At 45.6% G+C, this 26,362-nt stretch overlaps 1 protein-coding gene across 1 annotated transcript; it reads right to left on the bottom strand.

Annotated features, from left to right (window-relative positions):
- Positions 1-4,497: 4,497 nt before the first annotated feature.
- Positions 4,498-22,953, bottom strand: POFUT2 (protein O-fucosyltransferase 2). Its single transcript, XM_044303646.1, has 9 exons — positions 22,780-22,953; positions 18,943-19,193; positions 17,747-17,891; positions 11,651-11,761; positions 11,502-11,568; positions 8,565-8,690; positions 7,747-7,927; positions 6,331-6,454; positions 4,498-5,884 (listed from the first exon to the last, which is right to left on the bottom strand). Exons 1-9 carry the CDS (start codon positions 22,914-22,916, stop codon positions 5,731-5,733), a joined length of 1,296 nt encoding a protein of 431 aa, XP_044159581.1. The 5' UTR covers positions 22,917-22,953; the 3' UTR covers positions 4,498-5,730.
- Between the last annotated feature and the right edge of the window lie 3,409 nt (positions 22,954-26,362).

Here is a 26,362-nt window from a genome sequence, read left to right as displayed (position 1 = left end):
CATAGACTGCCATTATAAAAATTGTTGCACCCTATCTGTCGCGCGACAAATGTCGTCGTGTAGACCTAGCCTGATCAGGCATATCCCCATGCATTCTGAATGGTGAGCAATCTGTTCAGGATGCATCAGGATTAGTGTTGAGCGAACTTCTGTTTTAAGTTCGGCGTCTAAAGTTCGGCTTCCGGTTAGCGGAGAATCCCGATATGGATTCCGAATTCCGTTGTGGTCCGTGGTAGCGGAATCAATAATGGCCGATTATCGCTCAACACTAATCAGGATGTCTTCAGTTCAGTCATTTTGACTGATCAGGTAAAAGATAAAACCGCAGCATGCTGCGGTTTTATCTCCGGCGAAAAAGACTGAAGACATGCCTGAACGCCGGATCCGGTATTTTTCCCCATAGGAATGTATTAGTGCCGGATTCGGCATTCAAAATATCGAAATGCCGGATCCGTCCTTTTGACCGGTAAGAATGTGAAAAAAAATACAAGACAGATCCGTCTGTCCGCATGACAAGCGGAGAGACGGATCCGTTCTTGCAATGCATTTGTGAGACGGATCCGTCTCACAAATGCTTTCAGTCAAATCGACGTAAATGCCCGCCGGATCACACTGCCGCAAGTGTGAAAGTAGCCTAACCATGTTATAAGGGAAAATATTAACATCTACACAACACCGAACCCAAACCCGAACTTCTGTGAAGAAGGCCGAATGCACACGGCCGTGTTCCAGGAGCGCACTAAGCAGGATGCCAGTCCGGTATCTCACGGACCATGTTCCACGGACGCGTGAATTCAGCCTTAGGGTCCATTCACACGTCCGTTGTTTCTTTCCTGATCTGTTCAGTTTTTTGCAGGACAGATCTGGACCCATTCATTTTCAATGGGTCCTGAAAAAAAAAAAAATCTGACATTGTGCTGTCCGATTTTTTTCAGGACCCATTGAAAATAAATGGGTCCAGATCTGTTCCGCAAAAAACGGAACAGATCAGGAAAGAAACAACGGACGTGTGAATGGACCCTAAAAGGGGTTTTGTCATTTCAGCGAATAGCATTTATTATGTAGACAAAGTTAATGCAAGGCACTTACTGATGTATTGTGATTGTCCGTATTGCCTCCTTTGCTGGCTGGATTTATTTTCCCATTACATTATACACTGCTCGTTTCCATGGTTACAACCACCCTGCAATCCATCAGTGGTGGCAGTGCTTGAAAAAGCACTAGTCTATGTGAACTCCCACGGTCCTGGTCACCAGAGGCCGACATTTTTTCCTATAGTGTACAAGCACAACCACCACTGATGGATTGCAAGGTGGTCGTAACCATGGAAATTAGCAGTGTATAATGTGATGGGAAAGTAAATCCAGCCAGCAAAGGAAACAATATGGACAATCACAATACATTAGTAAGTGTCTTGTATTTATCATGTACTTTCTCTACATGATAAATGCCACTTGCTGAAGGGAGACAACCCCTTTAAAGGGTTTCTACCACTTCGCTGCACATATTTAGCTGTCAGACACTAGCTAGTGTCTGCTCTGCCCAACCATCCTAATATAATTGCTTTTGGGGCAGCCGTTTTGCTAAAAAAAAGAACTTTTATTAATATGCTAATGAGCCTCTAGGTGCTATGGGGGCGTCATTAGCACCTAGAGGCTCCGTCTACCTTCAGAAACTGCCGCCGCCGAGCGCGTCCCTCCAGCCCGCCCATCTCCTCCTGTATGCGATCCTCCTTGTGAGCGTATGTATTCTGCGCATGCGCAGTGAATGTCTGACAGCTTCCCTGCTCAGACATCTCCACTGCGCCTGCGCGATGACGCCATAGTGCTCCGAGGAACAGGCGCAGTGGAGATGTCTGAGCAGGGAAGCTGTCAGACATTCACTGCGCATGCGCCGAATACAGGCGCTCACAAGGAGGATCGCATTCAGGAGGAGATGGGCGGGCTGGAGGGACGCGCTGGGCGGCGGCAGTTTCTGAAGGTAGACGGAGCCTCTAGGTGCTAATGACGCCCCCATAGCACCTAGAGGCTCATTAGCATATTAATAAAAGTTCTTTTTTTAGCAAAACGGCTGCCCCAAAAGCAATTATATTAGGATGGTTGGGCAGAGCAGACACTAGCGGATCGCTAGTGTCTGACAGCTAAATATGTGCAGCGAAGTGGTAGAAACCCTTTAAGGGCTGTTAAAGGGAACCTGTCATGTGGATATTTGATTATAATCTAACTAATTATATACAATCATTAACTACTAAAAAGTACTTTAGATGTATTGACTTACTGGTTTGACAGATGGTTACTTCATAATATATATACAAACTTGCCACATGCTAATGAGTTAATTGGAGTCCAGCGGGTTTTTTTTTTTATTCAGAGCTATAGCCACTCCCTTGCCCACCTGCTGCTGATTCATATGGAAAATAATTCATGACTCATCATTATCAGCTGGAGCTTTTCAATACAAGATGTTGGCAGATTGACTGGGTCAATTAAAGAAAGTGACCCAGCATTTTGCTAAGAGAATCAGTCACTAATTTATGTTGCCCTTAGTTAGGACACCAAAAAACTGGTGACAGGTTCCCTTTACCCTGGGTTCAGACCTGAGCGTTCTGAAACTAGCGCTCTGTATGTGCGATTGTACAGGCGTTTACAATCGCGCATACAGAGACAGGCATGCACACATTGTCGCGCGCTCCCGAATATCTATGTACGGGAACGCGCGACAAACGCCCAAAAAAAAGCTCAAGAACTTGTTTGCGCGTCGGGCGTTTTACAGCGCGATCGTACGCGCTGTAAAACGCCCAGGTGAGAACCAGTCCCATAGGGAAGCATTGGTTTCTCCTTGTTGAGCGTTTTACAGCGCGTAGGAACGCGCTGTAAAACGCTCAGGTGTGAACTTAGGGTTAAGGTACTTTCAATGGAGCTGAGGAGAGGGGTCAGAATGAAAGAGGCGCGTTTATGCGTGAATATGCGTGCTTCCATGCACCAGGCCAGCACAGCTAAAGGAAAGAAGACTGAGGCCGCGCAAGCGCATGCACCGCTGCGGTTGTAAACACGGCTCAAGAAAATTAGCGAGAGAAGGAGATGAAAATTATAATTACATGCATAGGGTAAGTTTGTCATTCTGCTCAAAGGAACACAATGAATGCCACTTTATGAGATGGGACAACCCCTTTGGTCGTTTTTTTTTTTTTTTTCCGGCTTTTTTTTAGTCAAAGCCAGAAGTGAATCCAGCAGGACGGACAGGTATAATTCTTTCTTTGATATTTGTCATTCATTGCCAACCCCCTTCTTGCTTTGGCTCAAAAAACTGCCACAAAAACCTACGTGTGAACTCACCCTGAAAGTGTTTTATAGACGGTTACGGCCAGCTTTTCCCTGGTTGGCCTTGGTATGTGACCCAGTCCATGACTGCACCTTACTGATCGCATATCTCTGAAAAAGGTCTGAACAGAGCTAAAATGATGATGTAAGGTCGAACGCCAACGCTTCTGGTAGGCGTATTTCTTTATGCTTTCTTTTAGGGTCCATTCACATGTCCGTAGTGTAGATCTGCAATACACCCGGCCGGCACCCCCATAGAAATGCCTATTCTTGTCTGCTATTGCGGACAAGAATAGGGCATGTTCTACTTTCCAGAGCCGCGGACCGGAGGCTCCAGGGCAGCGCTCCGGAAATGCGGATGCGGACAGCACACATCCATTCCTGCCCCATAGAGAATGAATGGGTCCGCACCCATTCCGGATAATTGCCGAACGGGTGCGGACACATTCTACGGACGTGGGGAGCCTTATACTGTTGCCATCCAAATAGATTTTTCATATTCCAATTTTCATTTTCCATATTCCATTCATTTTGCTGTATCAAATAAAACAGATACGTTATTACAAGAACTTTATTGACCTACAAAACAGTTGAGGTAAAAACAAAACAGATTTCGATATTCAAAGTCCCACTTAAAAACAAGTGTCAGTTTTCTCTTCTTCGCTGCAGTCAACACGGATTGAAAAATAGACTTCTTATATACTGGCAACGTACGCATAAATCATCTGGAAATGAAAATAAAATCTGCACCAAGGAAGAGGAGTAGACACAGATCTGCAATTCACCTGGAAAGAATTGTGGCCATGTAACCTGCAGCACTTGAATGGCATCGGTCAGCAGATTTGTACCTATGACACTGGCTGACCTGTTACATGTGCACTTGGCAGCTGACGGTATCTTCGCTGGTCCCATGTTCATATGTGTCCGCAAGGCTGAGAAAAATTATGTTTTAATATATGCAAATTAGTTTCTAGGAGCAATGGGGGCGTAACCATTACACCTATTGGTTCTGCTCACTCTGCAACTGCTGCACCCTCTACACTTTGATTGACAAGACCAGGGGTTATGATGGTTTAACTGCCTGGCCCTAACAATCAAGGTGGAGAAGGCAAAGCAATTGCAGAGAAAGATGAGCCTTTAGGTGTAATGGTAACACCCCCGTTGCTCCTATAGGCTAATTTGCAAATATTAAAACATCATTTTTCTCAGCAATGCGGACACATATGAACATGGGACCAACACAGATGCCTTCAGATGCCAAGTGCACAAGCCCTCCAATTGCCTTAGGGCTCATGCACACAAACGTGTCCGTTCAGTTTTTTTGCGGACCTTATGCGGAACTATTCATTTCAACGGGTCCACAAAAAAACGTAAGTTAGTTACTCAGTGTGCACTCCATTTCCGTTCTAAAAAAAAATAGAACATGTCCTATTATTGTCCGCATTATCGACAAGGATAGGGCTGTTCTATTAGGGCCCTGCGGTTCCATTCTGCAAAAAACAGAATGCACACGGCCGTCATCCGTATTTTTATGCGGATCCGTTTTTTACGTACCGCAAAATACATACGGTCGTGTGCTTGAGCCCTTATTCTGATGTTATACTCTCCCCTTTCTCTGCGGCGCTGGTCCGGTCCTCCTGCCATTAGCTGTTCACACACTGCAGCGGTGATATGAAGGTATACGACGTGTCCTCTGTAGTAGATCTCTACGGAAAGTAATTGGCTGCAGCGGTCACTTGCTATACACCGCTGCAGTCTTGTAAACATGCAGTGGCCAGTGGACCAGACCAGCGCTGAAGAAAGGGGAGAGTATAACATCAATTCCTATTTGAAGGCAATTGGAGGCTTTGTCTGAGACTTTTAATTATCCCTTTAACATGGTAACTGGCGCTCCTGTGATAATACAGAAGACGTCTCTAACACTACAGACGTCTAGCACAGGTTGGGGGTGGGGACAGAGATCAAGGAGACAGAATTACTTAAGTCTTATACAAAATATTATGTTATCAAAAAAATAAAGACTTGTACATACTGAATGTGGTTTTACTAAGACGTAGAGCACCGACCTATCACATCAAGACCCTCGAGAACATATTTGTTCATTATGAGCAGCTGTTCTTGTTCAGGAATTTCATAAATGTATTCTTGGCATCAGTCTTTTAAAAAATAATTTTCAGACTTTTTTTTCTCATCTCAAGTAACTATAAAATCCCTCAACAGCTGTTTGTGAGACCCGTGGTGCCTTGTTAATAGCTGCAGCACCAGGTCTACGCCAACTGAAGCTCTAATTACAGAGGTCCCAGTGAGATTCAGAAAGCACAAGGATCCCTTAAAACCAGAGCAAGTAACAGCTCCATAGTATCTGAAACATGGTCCAGAAGCCTCCCAAGGCCCAAAGTGTCTTAGAAGGTCAGTAGACAATTTTCCAGTGTGTGGGCTGCTCACAGTTCTTTTCTTTATCTCCACAGAACCGGTTGTAGGTTGTCTTTGGGTCAAAGCCTAAAATCTCTCTCTCTTCGTGTATGCGGAACGAGAAGGTGGAAACGGAGGTACCGATGAAGTATCTGCGAAGCATGAAGTGTGTTAGTGAATTATATCTGTGCAAAAATTGTCTGGAATAACTTGTTGTACCTCCATCCTTATCTCACTTGCATCTGTAATAAGGGCACAACAATGAAGACTAAATTCCAGACACTGACTCAGGAAAAAACTGAACCTACCTTTTCAGTGAGTGTACTACTCAGGGGTAGATCATAGGGAAGGCACAAGTGTCTCCATCACTTTGGTGACCTACGTAGATTACAACACCCACCTTACATCACTACCCTATTCTATACATCTACATCTATATAGAGAAAAGAAAAAAGAAAATAGTGGGGACTACTGGGGAATTTCTGGACAACTACAGGGATTATGTCACTTGTCACATCAAAACCTTCTAAGACAAGGGTAAATTTAGGAGCCGAATTTACACACTTCTAGTAGGATGAATAAGACTTTTGTATGTTACCTTGCATGTGCACAGATCCACTGGTCTATGATTGCAACCCCTCCATCCTTGTACAGCTCCAGCTCTTCCCAGGTGGGTTCAAACCTCAACATTTCAGGGATTAACTTTCGCAGCTCTTCAAGATCTAACAAACAGATTTGAGAAAACAAGTATTACTCTATATTCTAGTAAAAGCATACGCAATGGTACTGCACCCTGCAAACTCTTAATTTATTATATAAAATGAATTATTTACTTTGCAGATACCGTATGTTTTGATCAAAACCATTTGTGCCCATCCACCACGGCAAGGTGACCTCTTTTGGAATGGAACCTACTTTATATTCTGTAAGCTCAGACAACGGTCTTCATACACTTTTGCACTGGTGTATATGAAAACTTCGTACAAAAATGGATTTCAAAAAAAAATATTGAGGGCCAATCGAGAACACTGGGGCACACGCACCTCTTGTACAAAAATTTATGACTTTTTGGCAGCTTTGCACCATATGGCCCGACATGTAATGCATGAAATCTGCACCAGCTCCCTGCTTGGATTTGCGTTCTAACTCACAGACTGCCCCCGAAGAAGGATTTTTGCCTTTTCTGGAATATGGCATTTAAAAGCTGTGGACACCTTTTGGCAATTTTCTTTATAATTGCATTTTACTTATTTTGGGCTAAAACTCATTTTTTCAAGTGGTATTTATTAAAAATGTTCAGCCATTTCTGAACATTTTTCGAAAACCAGTCTGTTTGCAAGCTGTCACTCTGTGTTTTCTTTGAATCCCGTCATCTGACAGCTCATGTGAAGCTCTTATCTCTAATCTCCTGACATTATAAACACTTATGTAAGCCATATTCCTATTGGTCCGATAAGAATTGAGCTATAATGAGTGCTTCCAAGGTCAGAAGATCAGAGCTAAACATATGTAGCACATATAACATTTACCACATTGGCCCAATTCGCATGTACGGAGGTTATATACATAGCTATATATGGACTCCTGGATTACACTTTCCAGTCTAACAATTTCTAATATTTTGCATGTCAGCACAAACCAATATCCAGTATGAAGCTCAGCTGACTAGGAAATTGGAAAGGAAACCCCATCTGAGTTCTAAATTAAAGCTGAAGTAAAGTGAGAAAACATTTGCCTTATGTATCATATACAATTTTCCATGATTTCAGTAATTTTCTCATGTGATGAACCCTTCTGTTTCTAAAAGGTTATTCACACCACGTACGCCCGATACATATGCTGGAAGTGTCTATGGATCCAAAGGATGGATGATGTAGACAACTGCATGGCATGCGTTGGGATGTATGTTTGGCGCATTCACCGGGATATATTTCCTGGCACACTTAACATAAACATTTAATGTAGTATGAGTAGACCCGGAAAATCGGATGAATAATTAAAGTTGTACACGTGCCTTGTCTGTCAGCGTCTGTGGCGATAAAAACCTTCTCGAGCTTCAGTTTTTTCAAAAGGCTGTGAATTTCTTCTGCTGCTCGTCGCAGGCTGGGTACATCTTCTCTGTGGCCCCAAATAAAGTCTTTTCTTCGAAGGTGAACTCCAAGGTAAGGTCCCCCTAGTGGTTTGCTAGGCTTTTGCTACATAGGAAACATTAGATGTGAACACTTTACCATTCCACTACTATGACATGTAAGCCCCAAAACAAGACACAAGAAGAGGGGTAACACTATTACCTGCTCAGTCTGCCAGCGTAACATACTATTTCCTCCCACCAAAGCAAGGCTTCGTTCACATATGCAGTAGCTAACCCTATAGTCTGTTCCAGAAGAAGAACAGGCTACTAGGGTTACTTTATCGGGCATAGCCGGATACTGCTGGTCACCGTCGGGTCCCCTACTGCATATGTGATCGTAGCCTAAGGCTGGGTTTACACAGAGGATTTTGTTATGGACATCCTATGGCAGAGAATGTAGTGCTGTGGCTTCTGCCATGGGTTGTCATGAGGACCCGCTCTAGGTTTAGCTCCAATCAATGGAGCCAAGTTGCGAGCAGGCTCCCGCTCCGGCTATGTGAGGGACCAGTGTGGTAACCTTGGACCTGTGCATTCTTGGCGCAGTTTTGGAAACCGTATGGCAAATACCTTCAGCCACATGAACTGCAGCACTGCCTCCCATTGAAAACATGTTTGGCCCGGTTTGTGGAACCGAATCCATGCTGAAGCCCACACTTAAAATCCTCTGTGTTAACCTACCCTCAAAATGAGACACGTATTACCTTCACTCTTGTCCAGTCTTCCTGGAATATGGTTTTGTCAGCGTCATCATTAGACTGTAGAAAGTTGGTCCGGAACTCATCTCCGATTATCCTCAGATGCTTAGCAAACACCATACTGCGACGTGTCTGCGGCCAGAAATAAGAAAGATATAAGGAAATTCAGTCAATAACATTCTACTAGTGAAACATTAAAAAATGTTAAGTGTCATTCTCCTTCATATACAGTGCAGAGTATAATCAGCACCCACATGTCTGACTGGCAGCGCCACCTTATCACGGGCAAACCTCTTATAAAAACTGTGGCTAACTATGCTGCATGTTTTGGCGTCTAAATCAGTGTTTGGTCTACAAGGAATGTATTATCAGAAAATAACACTTTAATCTGTTTGCTTAACTTTTTTTTTTAATAACTATTCATATAAATAAAACTGAAATATTGCCGTTTTCAAGAAGAATCATTCCACAGTCAAGTGCCACCTGTAACTATGCCAATAGCTTTTTGACAGTGAAGAGATGCACCACATGCCCAGTGTCTATAGACTTAATTACTGATCTATGTCGGAAACAAACTGTGATTCTTTAAAGGGAATGTGTCATTGTGTCATTAGAAAATGACGTTTTTTGTTAAACAGATTTTAAAAAAATGTTTGATTACATTTTTCCCATGTTAATATCTATATTAAAAAATACTAATAAAAAAAAACAACATAAAACCCTGCAGTTTTCCCACTGACCACTAAGCCTAATAATAGGGGCCACCCTTGAGGCTGTAAAAATCACTTTACTGCAGTTACCTGCTTATCACTACAGGCTGGATTGGAATGACACATATCACCTATATACAAAGATAACACATGATCCACCCTTCACAATAGGTGATATCATGGCTTATCTCCTCCTTCTTGACCTCTGCACAGGTCACAGAGCATGTCTAGAAAACTCTCCCATATAAATCAATTGGGTCCCCTCCAGACCACTGTGTCTATAGCACACGGGGCTGCCGTAAAGCAATTTCTTAAATGTTTTCTAAATGCTGTTAAGAACAGCTCAGATAAGATGGCCCCCTCGCATAATCGTGTTCTGATCAGAAAACAAAAACAGATTAGAAAAAAAAGGAGGTGTCTGGTTTTAACTGGTTGAAAAATATTTCGGTGACACATCCCCTTTAGGGTCCATTCACACGTCTGTAGGTGTTTTGCAAACACGGACACCGGCAATGTGCGTTCCGCATTTCGTGGAACGCACATTGCCAGCACTATAATAGAAAATGCCTTTTCTTGTCCAAATAGGACATGTTCTATCTTTTTTCGAAACAGAATTGCGGATCCGGAAATGCAGATCCAGCAGCATTGAAAATGAATGGGTACGCAAAATCCAGAAAATAATTGCGGACGTGTGAATGGACCCTTAGAGGGTTGTCCCAACTTTTTGTCCCCGCCCTCCTTTCTCCAGGTCTCTTCACTGGTCTTCCAACCCGTCTGTAAACCTCTGGATGGACGGGGTTCATGTTTGTCGCTGCAGCCACTGAACGGCCTCAGCAGTGACGTGTTCCCAAGCGGCATGTCATGGCTCGGTCACGTGCCGCCTGGTAACACATCACTGCTGAGGCCCGTCATTGGCTGCAGTGGAGCATGTGACCCCATCCATTCAGAAGTATACAGACTGGGAACGGAAAACCAGTGAAGGAACTAGGGAGATGGAATGGAGAGGCGACAAGCAGATGAGTATCGCTTTTTTCCCCACAGGTACAGGAAGCTGAGGTTGAAATTTAAAAATAGAAAAAAAAAAAAAATGCTGGACAATCCCTTTAAAGGAATTATTTCATGAAGTTTTTTTTTCCACCATGAAAAACCCTTTAACACTGGCGAAAGCTTTAAAGGGGTTGACCAGGTTCAGAGCTGAACCCGGACATCCCTCCATTTTCACCCAGACATCACGCAGGGCAAAGCCTTTTTTTGGAGACCGGGTGACGTACCGGGCTCTCCATGGGGCTGCCAGGAAGCCTGGTGACGTCACCGGCACTGATGGGCGGGATTTAGCGCTGCCCTAGCCAGTAAAACGGCTAGGACAGCGCTAAAGCCCGCCCATCAGAGTCTGTGACGTCACCGAACACACTGCTGGGAAGAAGTTACCGCCTGGCAGTGTGTTATTGAAAACAAAAGAGCTGGTGCCCTGCGCCATTTAGCGCAGGGCAAGGGAGTGCATCGGAGAATGAGATGCTCTGATGCTAGCCTCAGGGTGGCTGCCTGGGTGAAAATAAGGGTATGTCCGGGATCAACTCTGAACCCGTACAACCCCTTTAACCTGACATACATTTCCCCTGAGGTGTCCGCCATTCATTTTTGTCCTTAGATTCATATGGATATACTGTACAAGGTTGTGGTGAGACAGCATCGTTAAAGGGTTTTTTTTCGAGATTTTTGTACTGATGACCTATCCTCAGGATAGGTAATCATTATCTGATCGTTGGTGTCCGACACCCAAGACCCCTGCCGATCAGTTGTTTGAGAAGGCAGCGGCGCTTCTGTAAGCTTTTCCTAGGCTGAGTAATGATACATTCATTGGTCACGTAGCTTAGGAGCAGCTCAACCCCATAGAAGTGAACATGGCTGAGCGTGACACCAAGTAAGGCCGCTCTACAATGTGCAGAACTGTGCTTGGTAAGCTTGGAGAAAGCTGATCATCAGACCCCCACCGATCAGATACTGATGACTCCAGAGGATAGGCCATCAGTAAAAAAATAAATAAATCTTGGAAAACCCATCTAAGTGGGTTGTCCTTCAAAGTCTCTTTTCCATACATTCTCCGGACTAACTGAAGACATGGCACAAGGGCATAAAACTGGCAGCACCTATAATACATAGAAATATGTACACACGTATAAATATTGCCTCACTACACGGATATCCAGGTTGAATGGCATTGGTTCATACACACATTCCAATAATCTCTTCCTGCATAGTGGTCATGTAGAAGGTTTTCAGCTCTGTCTAACATTATGGACCTAGCAAAGAGAAGACAAGCTGTTAGCATGGCCGCCGGGACATCCGATCGGGCTCTGTATGAAGGAGGACCTGTCCGCTCACCTTGCAGTGGTGTTCTTCAGTAGTACTGGAGCCATGATGGAAGCAGACCCTTGTACTGAAAGGCAGCTGACGTTTAGACCTCTGGTCTCTTCGTAACCCCAGAACCACCCTCTGCAAATAAAGAGACCACCATGCAGTTACTTAGCAGTCCTGCCATGAGTAGCATCCTTGGAAGCAATGCTGTACATTATATCGTCCCACCTTTGCATGCCACTTTATAAATCATAAAAAATGTCTTTATTTTATGCACTTATATAGCGCTACTATATTCCGCAGCGCTTTACAGACATTAACATTCAACTGTCCCCAATGGGGCCTACAATCTAAGTTTCCTATCAGTATGTCTGTGGAGTGTGGGAGGAAACGGAGAACCCGGAGGAAACCCACCAAACACGGGGAGAACATACAAACTCCATGCAGATACGAAGCACACTTACCATTTACATACTGGTACAAAATGATCCAGTGACAACTACTCATACAGTATGGCGCCACCTGGTGTTTAAAGAGTATAGCAATGTGCATGTCCGTCTACTGAGCGCTGCTGGTCACTCTCCCTGCGGCTAGCTCTTTCCATAATTATCCACTGCAAAGCAGATAAATTAAATACCTTTCGTCCCTGCGAATACAGATGTCTCTCATCCCTGCAGAAAGCCATTTCTATTGAACAGAGGGTCCCTATGCAGAGACCTGGATGTGGGGAGAGTAACTGAGCATGTCTGTCCACCACTTTTTGTACATTCATGAATCCCACAAGGGAATTTATGAATCCAATTGATGGAAACAGATATGTGATAAAAGACTACATCAACTGTAGTATATGCCATTCAATGTAGCTGTCCCTAATTGTATATCAGCAAAACGACCCAAGAGCTGACGAGACGTATCTCTAAACATCTAAGTAGTATCAATACAAAAGAAGATGCACCTCTCTCCAGACATGTAAGGAATCCTCACCAAGGGAATCCCTCTATTTTGAAAATATGGGGAATACAGAAAATTAAAACTGGTCCGAGACAGGGAGCTATTGATAGGAAATTGCTATTGGATTTACCGGTTGAAATCAATCCGTATCACCATTGGGACTCAATGAAGGTTTCACGTACTCATCTTTTTTATAAGTGGTCATTATAAATTCAAACTGACACCAAAAATAGAAATAGAAATATCTGGTCAAAGAGAAACTAAGTGAGTGAGAGATATACTACCGGAGATATCTGATGGAATTGATATATAATACATCTATGTATACATGAGTTCCCCCATAAAATAAAAAAATTAAATTAAACTAAAATAAATAAATAAAACGAAAACAGATAATATTCTGATTAATAAAAGGAAGGAACATGTGAAAAGATATATTAGATGGATTATATTGTTGTGTTTTTTTTTTTTACTTTTAATCTGTAAGTTTTGTACATATTTACATGAAGTGATGTCATTAAGGCCCCTTTCACACGGGCGAGTTTTCCGTGCGGGTTCGATCCGTGCGGCGAACGTATGGCACCCGCACTAAATCCTGACCCATTCATTTCTATGGGCTGTGCACATGAGCGTTGTTTTTAACGCATTACTTGTGCGTTCAGTGGAAATCGCAGCATGCTCTATATTGGCCGATTTTGACGTGACGCAGGCCCTATAGAAGTGAATGGGGTGTGTGAAAATCGGATGGCATCCGCAAGCAAGTACGGATGCCGTGCGATTTGCACGCACGGTTGCTAGGAGACGATCGGGATGGAGACCCGATCATTATTATTTTCCCTTATAACATGGTTATAAGGGAAAATAATAGCATTCTGGATACAGAATGTATAGTAAAATAGCGCTGGAGGGGTTAAAAAATAAAATAAAAAATAATTTAACTCGCCTTAGTCCACTTGATCGCGAAGCCGGCATCTCCTTGTGTCTCCGCTGCTGATGAACAGGACCTGGGGTGAGCTTCTCCATTAAATACAGGTTAAGGACCTTCAATGACGTCACTCCGGTCATCACATGGTCTTTTACCATGGTGAATCACCATGGTAAAAGATCATGTGACGTACCATGTGATGACCGGAGTGACATCATCGAAGGTCCTTAACCTGTATTTAATGGAGCAGCTCACCCCAGGTCCTGTTCATCAGCAGCGGAGACACAAGGAGATGCCGGCTTCGCGATCAAGTGGACTAAGGCGAGTTAAATTATTTTTTTTTAACCCCTCTAGCGCTGGTTTACTATGCATTCTGTATTCAGAATGCTATTATTTTCCCTTATAACCATGTTATAAGGGAAAATAATACAATCTTCAGAACATCAATCCCAAGCCCGAACTTCTATGAAGAAGTTCGAGTTTGGGTACCAAACATGTGTGATTTTTCTCACGCGAGTGCAACGCATGACAATGTTTTGCACTCGCGCAGGAAAATCGCGCATTTACCCACAACGCACCCGGCTCTTATCCGGGCAAAAAAACTGACGCCCGTGTGAAAGAGGCCTAATAGTGAGGAGCGGCAGGGGGTCATATTCGAATTCGCGATATTTTGCGAATATTTCGTAGAATATTCGCCAATTCGAAGTTAGGAGTAGTATCGATTGTGAATTTTTGCAATGCGAATTTTTGCAATGAGAATTTTCCTAATGCAAATTTTCGTAATGAGAATCAATGAAATCGTGAAAACTCAGATCCGATGGTATATTCTAACCCTCAGGCGTTCCCATGGTGACGGGGAGGAGTATGCCAAAGTGGAACAACTGTACAGATTAAAAGTTCATAATATTAAAAAACAAGAATATATAGCAATATAGCGAATTATAATATTATGAAAACTCGCATTACGAAAATTCGCAATCAACACTACTCCTAAAGTCAAAGATATTGCAGCCTTCTCATTTGCCCACAAGCTAGAAGCAGGGAGGGAGCATGTGTACTGATTAAAAAAAAATATATCTCGAATATTCAAAATTACGACTATATATCACTATAGTCTAAATAATCGCGAATTCTCGAAGTGCCAATATTCGCAATTAGAATATTCGTGATCAACACTAGTCATTAACAGTAAGATATCCAGTGATGTTAGAAGTAATACATTTTAAATTACTTGCTTAAAAAGAAGAAGAATGAATCAATAAAATACCAGTAAATGCTCAACTAATTAATGTATTCAAGGAGTACATTATAATAATGAACACACAACATGGAGAAAATTCATAATATTTATTCCACGTCAGGTATATCATGATTTCTATTTATTAATTTACTATTCTTATATTATCATGTACAGTACGAGTCTATTAGCCATATGAGCATAGATGCAAATGAATAATGGTCAACTATGATCATGGTTACAGTATACAATCTACAATCATGATACATCATCTACTATGAGTTATAATGGCATCATTTATATGTTAATGAGCAAAATAAAGTAACAGTATCTGTCAGTATCCTTTGATTCATTGCTTGGAGCGGAGGAAAGTAGCAAAGTCCCGTGACATGCGCAGTATCAGCCGAACAGGAGTTAGGGTACTTTCACACTTGCGTTAACGTTTTCCGGTATTAAGTTCCGTCCTCGGGGCTCAATACCGGAAAAAAAAAAGATCAGTTTTATCCCCATGCATTCTGAATGGAGAGTACTCCATTCAGGATGTCTTCAGTTCAGTACTTTTACGTTTTTTGGACGGAGAAAATACCGCAGCATGCGGCAGTTTTCTCTCCGGCCATAAATACTGATCACTTGCCGGAATTTCACACTGAAGTGTATTAGTGCCATATCCGGCATTAAGTGTTCCGGCAAAACGGATCCGGCTTTCCGGTCTGCACATGCGCAGACCTTTAAAAATGCAAAAAAAATAAAAATTATTTATACCGGATCCGTTTTTCCGGATGACACCAGAGACGGATCTGGTATTGCAATGCATTTGTGAGACGATCCGTATCCGGATCAGTCTCACAAATGCATCTGTTTGCGTCCGGATTGCCGGGTCCGAGTGTGAAAGTACCCTCAGGTGCAGACAGTCTGTATCAAGATTTAAGCATACAGGGAAAGAGTAGGAAACAAGAGACTAAGGCTCCATTCACACGTCTGCAATTTCGTTCCGCATTTTGCGGAACGGAATTGCGGACCCATTCATTTCTATAGGGCAGCACTTCCGGGTCTGCACTTCCATTCCGCAAAAAAATAAATAGAACATGTCCTATTCTTGTCTGCAATTGCGGACAAGAACAGGCATATTCTATTAGTGCCGGCAATGTGCGGTCCTCAAAATACGGAACGCACATTGCCACTTTCCGTGTTTTGCGGATCCGCGGCTCCGTGGATACGCAAAACACGTTGCGGACGTGTGGATGGAGCCTAACTGGCTACGTTATTTCACATCTAATAAGCTGCTAGTGAGAAACAACAAGCAGCTGAATTACCCTCTCAGTTACTAGTTGAAATAGGGGCACAAGTCTTCCACCTGCTGAGATTTTTAAATAGTCTCACTTTATGCGTTTAGTTAATTTTAAAAGCAATCTGTAAATAAAAGTTATGTATTAGTAACTAAGGCACGTGTCATTAGACGTTCTAAAGTGAAATGACTAGCAATGTTATAAACGTCACACACGGTACCTATTGGTCCTCTAGTTTGTAACCGTCTGTCCACCAGCACACAGTTCAGTAGATGGACGTGCATGTGGCTGTACACTGTGAACACCAGGTGGAGCCATACCATGTAAGGAAATGTCATGACTCTTCACTGGATCATTGTTATCAGCAACAAAATGACAAATACACTATATTTCTTCTAATGTGTAACATGAGCATGATTTGTGATGCTGGAACTGCCCCTTTAGGTATGTACAACAGGACCATCGTACATGTACGAAGAATCTGTGTAATATAGTCATATAATCATATTTTCATTGTGCATATTGGAACACTACTGGAAATCATCAATGGTTTAAAGAGGACCTGTCACTTCTACTCATATGCCTGTTTAGTAACTACTTGCACCTTTTCATATATAACTATATTGTGCCGTTCCTCTATTATTCCTTCTAGAAGTGCATGAAGGAATCGATAGCAGCCTGCAATATCCATCTGGGGATGTGTCCCTGCACAGTCCAACACTATCCACTTAGTACTGCCAGTGAAAGACTGTGCAGGGCGGACACCCCTCTACCACAACTGGTAACACCAACATGGACCTTTATTGTAGACTGCTGGCAATTCTTTCATACACTTCTAGCAGGAATAATTGAGGAATGGCACAACATTATGTTGTATGAAATATTGCTCCGGATTTGTTATTACGTGGGGAATGCAAGTAGTGTCTAAAACCAGCATGACAGACGAGGTGACCTGTGCGGCCAGTGTTAAAGGGGCTTCCTATCTCGTAGACAATATGCCATCACCTTATGATCCAATGTCCGGGACCCCCACCACAAATAAAGAGTTGGTAGGGCTGGTGTAAAGCTGTGCCCCATTCTAATTTATTCATCTATGTAGGGAACCGCAACCAGCTCCACCACCTTACATGGGGCCACGTGCCGGCTCCCTGCACAGCCTGGTATAAACAGTGAAGGGGACACAGCGCTTCTCCAAAGCTACCCCCATGTAAAGCATATACCGGGCAGTAGTGCTGTGTATAAGCCCAGTCCTGGTACATGGGGCATGCACAGAACCTCAGTACACACCACTGGGGCTGGTAACATTTACCATTAAGGGAGCATTCAGACGACCGCGCAGTGTTTTGCAGTCTGCAATTTGCGGATCCGCAAAACACGGATAACGGCCCATGAGCGTTCAGCAATTTTCGGACCGCAAATGGACGGCACTATGATAGTAATGCCTATTCTTGTCTGCAATTGCGGACAAGAATAGGACATGCTCTATTTTATTTGTGGGGTGACGGAACTGAACTACACAGTGTGCTGTCCGCATCTTTTGCGGCCCCATTGAAATGAATGGGTCCACACCCGTCCCGCAAAATGGAGGAACGGATACGGACTCCTTCATATAGCCCTAAGAGTGATGGCAATATTCTAATGACTGGTTTTATCATTTGGCATGTGTCTGGTATACTATATAGCCTGCAATGTCCACATATGACAGGGGGGTATCTGCCACGCACCTGTAGTACCCATGCTTGTCCTCAGAGTACATCAGCTGATCTATACAGGGTCTCTCGTCCACTTTCTCCTCCCAGGTGCCTTCCTTCCAGCCCTCGGCATAACCTTGTAGAACATAAACCTGCTCAATAAAGGGTCCTCCCGATTCTAAAAATGAAGATTAAAAAATGTTAAACAGGATATCTCAGAGAACGACAACGTTTAATTTACAAGTTTATGCAGCGTAAAACTAAAGGGAGACTCCGGACAAGAACTGAAAACGTCGCTTCCCTCCAGAGTTAGGTTTCAAGTGTTTCATTATTGTTTCATCAATTTCATTTTTGACTGCTTTGTTCTGAAATTTAACTATTTTCAAATTTGATCATTTCCCTGGGGGCAGCCATAATGGAGATACACAATTCCTTCCTGCAGTGTCTGCATAGAGATTGCATCGAATCCAGCCGCCACTCGCTGCATTACCTGGCGTTGCAACGGAAAGGAGCGTCGCTCCACGTGGACCAGTGAAAAAATCCAGCAAACCGCCAATATGTTGTGAAACATTCTTCTTCTTTATTTCTCATAACTCGATTGATTATTAAAATAATCAATCGAGTTATGAGAAATAAAGAAGAAGAATATTTCGCAACATATTGGCGGTTTGCTGGATTTTTTCACTGCATAGAGATTGCAGCAGGATGTGGTCGCTTTACGGCAGCTGCAGTGAACGGGAGTTAAAGGGGTTCTCCAGACTTCAGCTATTGATTCAGCCATCCCTAGGGTAGGTCATCAGTGTAAGGTCTATGGGGTGCCGGGTGTGGGATCAGCTGTTTCGGGCACCAGGGACTGGCGGTGTGAGGACCATGAGGCTGGCCGCTCCGTGCACTGTGTAGGATACTGAATAGGAGATGAGTTTCTGTATGGTGGTGCCGGAAACTTCACATAGTAAGACGCCTTTTGCTTCCATTCTGTGCACTGTTGCCCGACACAGCTGATCTGTGGGGGTCTGATACCGGACACGTCCACTGATCTTATACTGATAAACTATCATAGGGGGATGGAGAACCCCATTAACGGTCAGACAAATGTCATACTGCAGTCACCAATGATGGAGTACAGCCCCACAAATGGGGAGTGATGATTTCTGTAATGGGGGTAGTAGTCCTCAATGTAACCTCATACCACGTCTAATGTCATAGACCTATAACAGACAAGATTATACCTGCCAGGAATTCTTGATATTCAATCACGGGGATATTGCTTCTCAGACTGTCCATATCAAAGAATTCAGACCAGGGGATCCGCACTTGATGTATGTCAGGACTCTGCCAGTGATAGAGACGACCCCACGGGGGTAAAACCAGCACCCAATCGGAGTTCTTCTGTAGAGTCTTAAGAAGGGATGCCATGCGGATGTAGACGTCTCTGCGCAGGTTAAAGCCTTCTGGAGGGTTGACGTCATACAGCAGGTATCTGGGGAACACAGACCACAATCTTATCCTATCGGCACTTTACAATGACATTTATTAGTGAAGATGCGGAAGGGGAAAGAAGAAGAAGCAGCGCCTCTCCCACTGATCAGTGGGCCCAATATGACGCCCAGTGATCTAATGCTGGATGTGTACTCTAAGGGCTCGTTCACACAAACGTTTTTTGCGTTCCGTATACGGAACCATTCATTTCACGGGTTCGGCAAAAAAAACTGAATGTACTCCGTATGCATTCCGTTTCCATATTTCAGTTTTTCTGTTCCGTTGAAAGATAGAACATGTCCTATTATTGCCCGCAAATCACTTCCGGGGCTCCATTCAAGTCAATAAGTCAGCAAAAAAAAAAAAAAGGAACACTTACGGAATGTACTCCGTATGTCTTCCATATCCGGAATGGAACCGGAAACACAACTGACAAAAAAAAGGATCTGTTAAAAACGGACCGCAAAACACTGAAAAAGCCATACGGTCGTGTGAACGAGCCCTAAAGGGAAGCTTTACTGAATACTTAGGTGTCAATTCCCTGATATAGGCTTATTATTAAAATGACTCTATAGCAGGGGCCAGCAGCCTGCGGCACTCCAGCTGTTGTGAAACTACAACTCCCAGCATGCCCCATTAATTTCTATGAGAGTTCTGAGAACAGCAGAGGAAGTATGGGAGTTGTAGTTTCATAACAGCTGGATTGCCAGAGGTTGCCTACCCCTGCTGTATACGCACGAGAACCTTCTGATCGTCAGCTCATAGGACCACAGGGGCCTCTCCAGCTTCAGTTAGTGGATCCTGTACATCGACTAATGTGGAGAAGAACCATAACCACATTCACATCAGTTCTTTCATACAGTCATGAAATTGTATTGGTTGCTATTAGCAACTGCCCCTATCATTTCACGTACGCCAACATTTTTCAGCAAAAGGCATTTGGTGCAAACATTCACACTAGAGATGAGCGAACAGATTGGTCTCATCAGCAAAGCTTCATCACCTCTGGGGTGGGGGAGGGGTGTCCCTACCTGTCGCTAGATTGACCCAGTCCTGACAATTTCTCGCCTGCGCCAGCGCTCCGATTACAGAGCAATTGTCTGTGAAGGCGCCGTAGAGCCTGTACCTTCGCTCCGCTAATTGGAGCAGCAGCGCAGGCAAGAGGTTGTCAGAGCCGGGCTGAATGTCCGCCGGTGGAGAAGTCCTGCAGATCTGACAAATCTATTCGCTTATCTCTAATTGACAGCTTCTTGCAATTTCACACCGCTCTTTATGCTCTTTAAAAAGTCGACGGGCTTGGCCTTCCTCAAAATGACTATAATTTATGCCAGAAACTGGCGTCATTTTGATTTCCCGCTGCACAGACGTGGGGAAGGTGAGCCTCCTAATAAATGTGGCACATTTTCCATCAGCGCTTCCATTAGAGGCGGAGAAGGGCTGCAATGAACGCGGATACCGGACATGTCTGCACCTTAGATGGAACATCCTATCCTTGTTCGTAATGCCGACAAGAATAGGACATATTCTATATTTTTGCGGGTGTCACGGACATACAGATGTGGACAGAACGCGGCGTGCATTTCCGCATCCTTTGTGGCCCCATTGAAGTGAAAGGGTCAGCCAGGGCCGGCGCAACCATATAGGCGAACTAGGCGTTCGCCTAGGGCGCCGACCTGCTGGGGCTGCTGCCATGGGCGACAGGGCGAACGGCTCTTGAGCCGCCCACCGCGCCGTTACAGGGGGGCCAGGAGGTGGAGGTCCTCTGCTTACCCTGATGGCAGGTGCCTGCTCTGCCAGTAAATTACCGGAGGAGAGGAGGCGGGCGCAAGGGAGGCTGTTCTAGCAGCTCCCCACTCCTCCCTCGTGCGCCCTCTGTGATGCCGGAATACTAAACGGCGCGCTGGAGGACTGAGGAGCTGCACCACACTGGACCCCAGGGTGTCAGTGAGTGAATGTATGTCTGTCAGTAAATGTGTGTCTGTCATTGAGTGTCTGTGTGTGTATGTCAGTGAGTGTGGATGTCTGTCGGTCAGTGTTTGTCGCCAGTGAGTGAGTTTCCGTGTGTGTGTGTGTGTGTGTGTGTGTTTCAGTGGGTAGGTGTGTGTCTGTCAGTGAGTGTATGTGTACGTCATTCAGTGAGTGTCGGAGTGCGTGTCTGTCTGTCTGTCAGTGAGTGAGTGACATGAGGTGGTGGCAAAATGGATCTTTGCCTAGGGCGGCAAAAAATCCTTGCACCGGCCCTTGGGTCAGCATCCGAACCACCAAAAATGTGGATCGGATGCAGAAAAAAAAAAATACATTCATGTGTATGAGCCCTCACAGTGGAGGCCTATTTATTTCATTTGCAATTGTAGTGCTTCACATGCCTTGTGGTGGCGCTACAGGATAACTGCTGCTGACCTCACCCTATGGTTTTCTTGCTATGCAGTGATCCATACAGTGGATCCATACTTATGCCCCACTATGGAAATGGAAGTGTATTGCCTTGTTTAAAACAGTTGTAGCACAAGAGACCGGGGCTACCTGCAATACCAGCCACTGCCAGAAAACAGCACAAGAGACTGGGGCTACCTGCAATACCAGCCACTGCCAGAAAACAGCCCAAGAGACCGGGGCTACCTGCAATACCAGCCACTGCCAGAAAACAGCCCAAGAGACCGGGGCTACCTGCAATACCAGCCACTGCCAGAAAACAGCCCAAGAGACCGGGGCTACCTGCAATACCAGCCACTGCCAGAAAACAGCCCAAGAGACCGGGGCTACCTGCAATACCAGCCACTGCCAGAAAACAGCCCAAGAGACCGGGGCTACCTGCAATACCAGCCACTGCCAGAAAACAGCCCAAGAGACCGGGGCTACCTGCAATACCAGCCACTGCCAGAAAACAGCCCAAGAGACCGGGGCTACCTGCAATACCAGCCACTGCCAGAAAACAGCCCAAGAGACCGGGGCTACCTGCAATACCAGCCACTGCCAGAAAACAGCCCAAGAGACCGGGGCTACCTGCAATACCAGCCACTGCCAGAAAACAGCCCAAGAGACCGGGGCTACCTGCAATACCAGCCACTGCCAGAAAACAGCCCAAGAGACCGGGGCTACCTGCAATACCAGCCACTGCCAGAAAACAGCCCAAGAGACCGGGGCTACCTGCAATACCAGCCACTGCCAGAAAACAGCCCAAGAGACCGGGGCTACCTGCAATACCAGCCACTGCCAGAAAACAGCCCAAGAGACCGGGGCTACCTGCAATACCAGCCACTGCCAGAAAACAGCCCAAGAGACCGGGGCTACCTGCAATACCAGCCACTGCCAGAAAACAGCCCAAGAGACCGGGGCTACCTGCAATACCAGCCACTGCCAGAAAACAGCACAAGAGACCGGGGCTACCTGCAATACCAGCCACTGCCAGAAAACAGGAGTGACGCTGTTTCTTGGAAAAAGCAGGTAATCCCCTGAAGCAATTGCTATTCATGCATCGCCTAATACATTAATGTGGCCTCCAGGGTCTTCATCGGCCCCCACAGATCACAGCACAGAGTGGAGGGGATGTAACCTATACATGGGTGCCACGTCTTCAGTGCGACTACCTGCGACCAGCTGCGGCAGCGCCCACAGACAGGGAGCCCACCGAATGTCCCGGCGTGAACTCCTCTTGGTCGCCCCGGACCTTGGAGAACAGGATGAAGAAGACCCAGAGTCTAAACACCGGGAGCCCGGCCGCCATGTCCTGCCGGTAGATGAGAAGTCCTAGTGGTCTAAAGGACCTTTGATGATGTCATGACCACGTGACTAGACACAACCGCATCCCGCAAGACCCTACTTCCGGCATTTCGTTACCATGGCGACGCTCTCACATTATACAGCTTTCTATAGAGTTGCGAGAATGGAGAGGTCACATGACCGTAAAACGGGGGAAGGGGGGCAAGTAGCGGGAAGGGAATCACAGTGAGAAGGAAGAGGCGGATGTCCAAGTGCTACAGCGGGAGGGACAAACCAGGGAGGGATTGTGCCCTTCTCCTGAGGGTGACCACTTTCATTATCCCCAAAAGGAGGACACCATACCCGGGACAGTGGGTGACAATACAACAGGCAGAATGGAAACCGTAATCTATTAACCAGTTCCAGACCGGGCTATTTACCCCCTTCCTGACATGTGTCACTTTATGTGGTAGTAACTTTGGAAGGCTTTTACTTATCCCAGCCATTCTGAGACTGTTTTCTCGTGACACATTGTACTTCATGTTAATGGTAAATTTGAATCAATATGTTTTACCTTTATAAAAAAAAATCCAAAAGTTAAAGGGGTTCTGCACCTTAATTTAACTGATGATCTGTCCTCTGGATAGATCATCAGCTTCTGATCGGCGGGGGTCCGACACCTGGGACCCCCGCCGATCAGCTGTTTGAGAAGGCAGCGGCGCTCCAGCAGCGCCGCTGCCTTCTCACTATTTACCACCGGGCCGCCCGCCCACTGACGTCACGACTTGTATCAACTAGAGTGGGCGCGGCTAAGCTCTGTTCAATTGAATGGAGCCTAGCCGCGCCCACTCTAGTTGATACAAGTCGTGACGTCAGTGGGCGGGCGGCCCGGCGGTAAATAGTGAGAAGGCAGCGGCGCTGCTGGAGCGCCACTGGCTTCTCAAACAGCTGATCGGCGGGGGTCCCGGGTGTCGGACCCCCGCCGATCAGAAGCTGATGATCTATCCAGAGGATAGATCATCAGTTAAATAAAAGTGCAGAACCATTTTAATGAAAATTTGAATCTCTCTGCTTTTAAGGCCGCTTTGACACAGTTTTTTTTTCAGTTTACAGGCCGTTTTTTGCGGTCCGTATACGGAACTTTTCATTTCAATGGTTCTTAAAAAAAAAAAAGAATGTACTCCGTATGCATTCTGTTTCCGCAAAAGCCATACGGTCGTGTGAAAGAGGCCTAAGACAGATAGTGATGCCTCATAAAATAATCATTAAAGGGGTTCTGCACTTTTATTTAACTGATGATCTATCCTCTGGATAGATCATCAGCTTCTGATCGGCGGGGGTCCGACAGTCCCCATAGCTCTCTGTGCTTTTATTGTGTTAAAAAAACGTTTTGATTGATATGCAAATTACCTGATATGAGTCCGGTATCCGGAGATGAGTCAAGCGGAAAGGAGCCTAGCACCGCCCCGCGTCCTCCGAATCTCCTCCTTGCTGGCTGACGTCACAGAGCTGGAGCGCCAAAATCTCGCGATGCGCGAGCTAGCGCATGCGCAATGTCGACATCATGTTCATTCACTGTACTGGCATCAGCACAGGGAACGAACTACGCATGCGCTAGCTCACGCATCGCAAGATTTTGGCGCTCCAGCTCTGTGACGTCAGCCAGCAAGGAGGAGATTCGGAGGACGCGGGGCGGTGCTAGGCTCCTTTCCGCTTGACTCATCTCCGGATACAGGACTCATATCAGGTAAATTGCATATCAATCAAAACGTTTTTTTAACACAATAAAAGCACAGAGAGCTATGGGGACTGGGTTTTGCAGATGTGCTAGTAGCCATCTAGCAGCCCGTGTCCCCAGCTCTATGCGCAAAATCCTGGTGACAGGTTCCCTTTAACATTCCCCATATGTCTACTTTATGTTGGCATCATTTTAGTAATGTAATTTAATTTTTTCAGGACGTTAGAAGGTTTAGAATTCTTGAAGCGTAAGAGATCGGGGGCTGCCAGGCAGCAGGGGGAAGACCCCCTGCCCTCCCCAGTTTCAATTTCATTGGTGGTCAGTGCGGCCCCCCCTCCCTCCCTCTATTGTATTTATATCACTGGTGGCCAGTGCGCCCCTCCCTCCCTCCCTCTACTGTATTTAACTCATTGGTGGCACAGTGTGCGTCCCCCCCCCCCCGCCCCCCCTCCCTCCCTCTATTGTATTTAACTCATTGGTGGCACAGTGTGCGGCCCCCCTCCCTCTATTGTATTTAACTCATTGGTGGCACAGTGTGCGGTCCCCCCTCCATCCCTCTATTGTATTTAACTCATTGGTGGCACAGTGTGCAGCCCCCCTCCCTCCCTCTATTGTATTTAACGCATTGGCGGCACAGTGTGCGGCCTCCCCCCCGATCATTGGTGGCAGCGGAGAAGCATCATACTTACCTGCTGGCTGCTGCGCTGTCTGTGACCGGCCGGGAGCTCCTCCTACTGGTAAGTGACAGATCATTAAGCAATGCGCCGCACAGACCTGTCACTTACCAGTAGGAGGAGCTCCCGGCCGGTCACAGACATCGCAGCAGCCAGCAGGTAAGTATGATGCTTCTAATATTGCTAAGTAACCATGGCAACCAGGACTGCAGTAGCGTCCTGGTTGCCATGGTTACCGATCGGAGCCCCAGCGATTAAACTGGCACTCCGATCGGAAATCTCCGTGGCCACCAATGATCGGGTGGGGGGGGGGCCGCACACTGTGCCACCAATGAGTTAAATACAATAGAGGGAGGGAGGGGGGCCGGGGGGCAGGCCGCACACTGTGCCACCAATTAGTTAAACACAATAGAGGGAGGGAGGGGAGGCCGCACACTGTGCCACCAATGAGTTAAATACAATAGAGGGGGGGCGCACACTGTGCCACCAATAAGTTAAATACAAAAGCGGGAGGGATGGGGGGCCGCACACTGTGCCACTAATAATAATACAATAGAGGGAGGGGGGGCTGGGGGGGCCGCACTCTGGCCACCAATGATATTCAAACTGGGGAGGGAGGGGGGTCTGCCCCCTGCTGCCTGGCAGCCCCTGATCTCTTACAGGGGGCTATGATACGCACAATTAACCCCTTCAGGTGCAGCACCTGAGGGGTTAATTGTGCGGATCATAGTCCCCTGTAAGAGATCGGGTGCTGCCAGGCAGCAGGGGGCAGTCATGTACACAGTTTGTAGTATATTCTAACTAGAAGCGTCCCCATCACCATGGGAACGCCTCTGTGTTAGAATATACTGTCGGATATGAGTTTTCACGATGTAACTCAAATCCGATTGTATATTCTAACATAGAGGCGTTCCCATGGTGATGGGGACGCTCCAAGTTAAAATATACCATTGGATTGGAGAAAACTCTGATCCGATGGTATAAAAGGGACTCCTGACTTTACATTGAAAGTCAAAGGGGACGGATCTGTTTGCAATTGCACCATATTGTGTCAACGTC

Source organism: Bufo gargarizans, chromosome 8, assembly GCF_014858855.1.
Source record: "Bufo gargarizans isolate SCDJY-AF-19 chromosome 8, ASM1485885v1, whole genome shotgun sequence".
NCBI lineage: Eukaryota > Metazoa > Chordata > Amphibia > Anura > Bufonidae > Bufo > Bufo gargarizans.
Note: the sequence above shows the minus strand (reverse complement) of the source record. Positions and strands in the feature narration are given on the sequence as shown.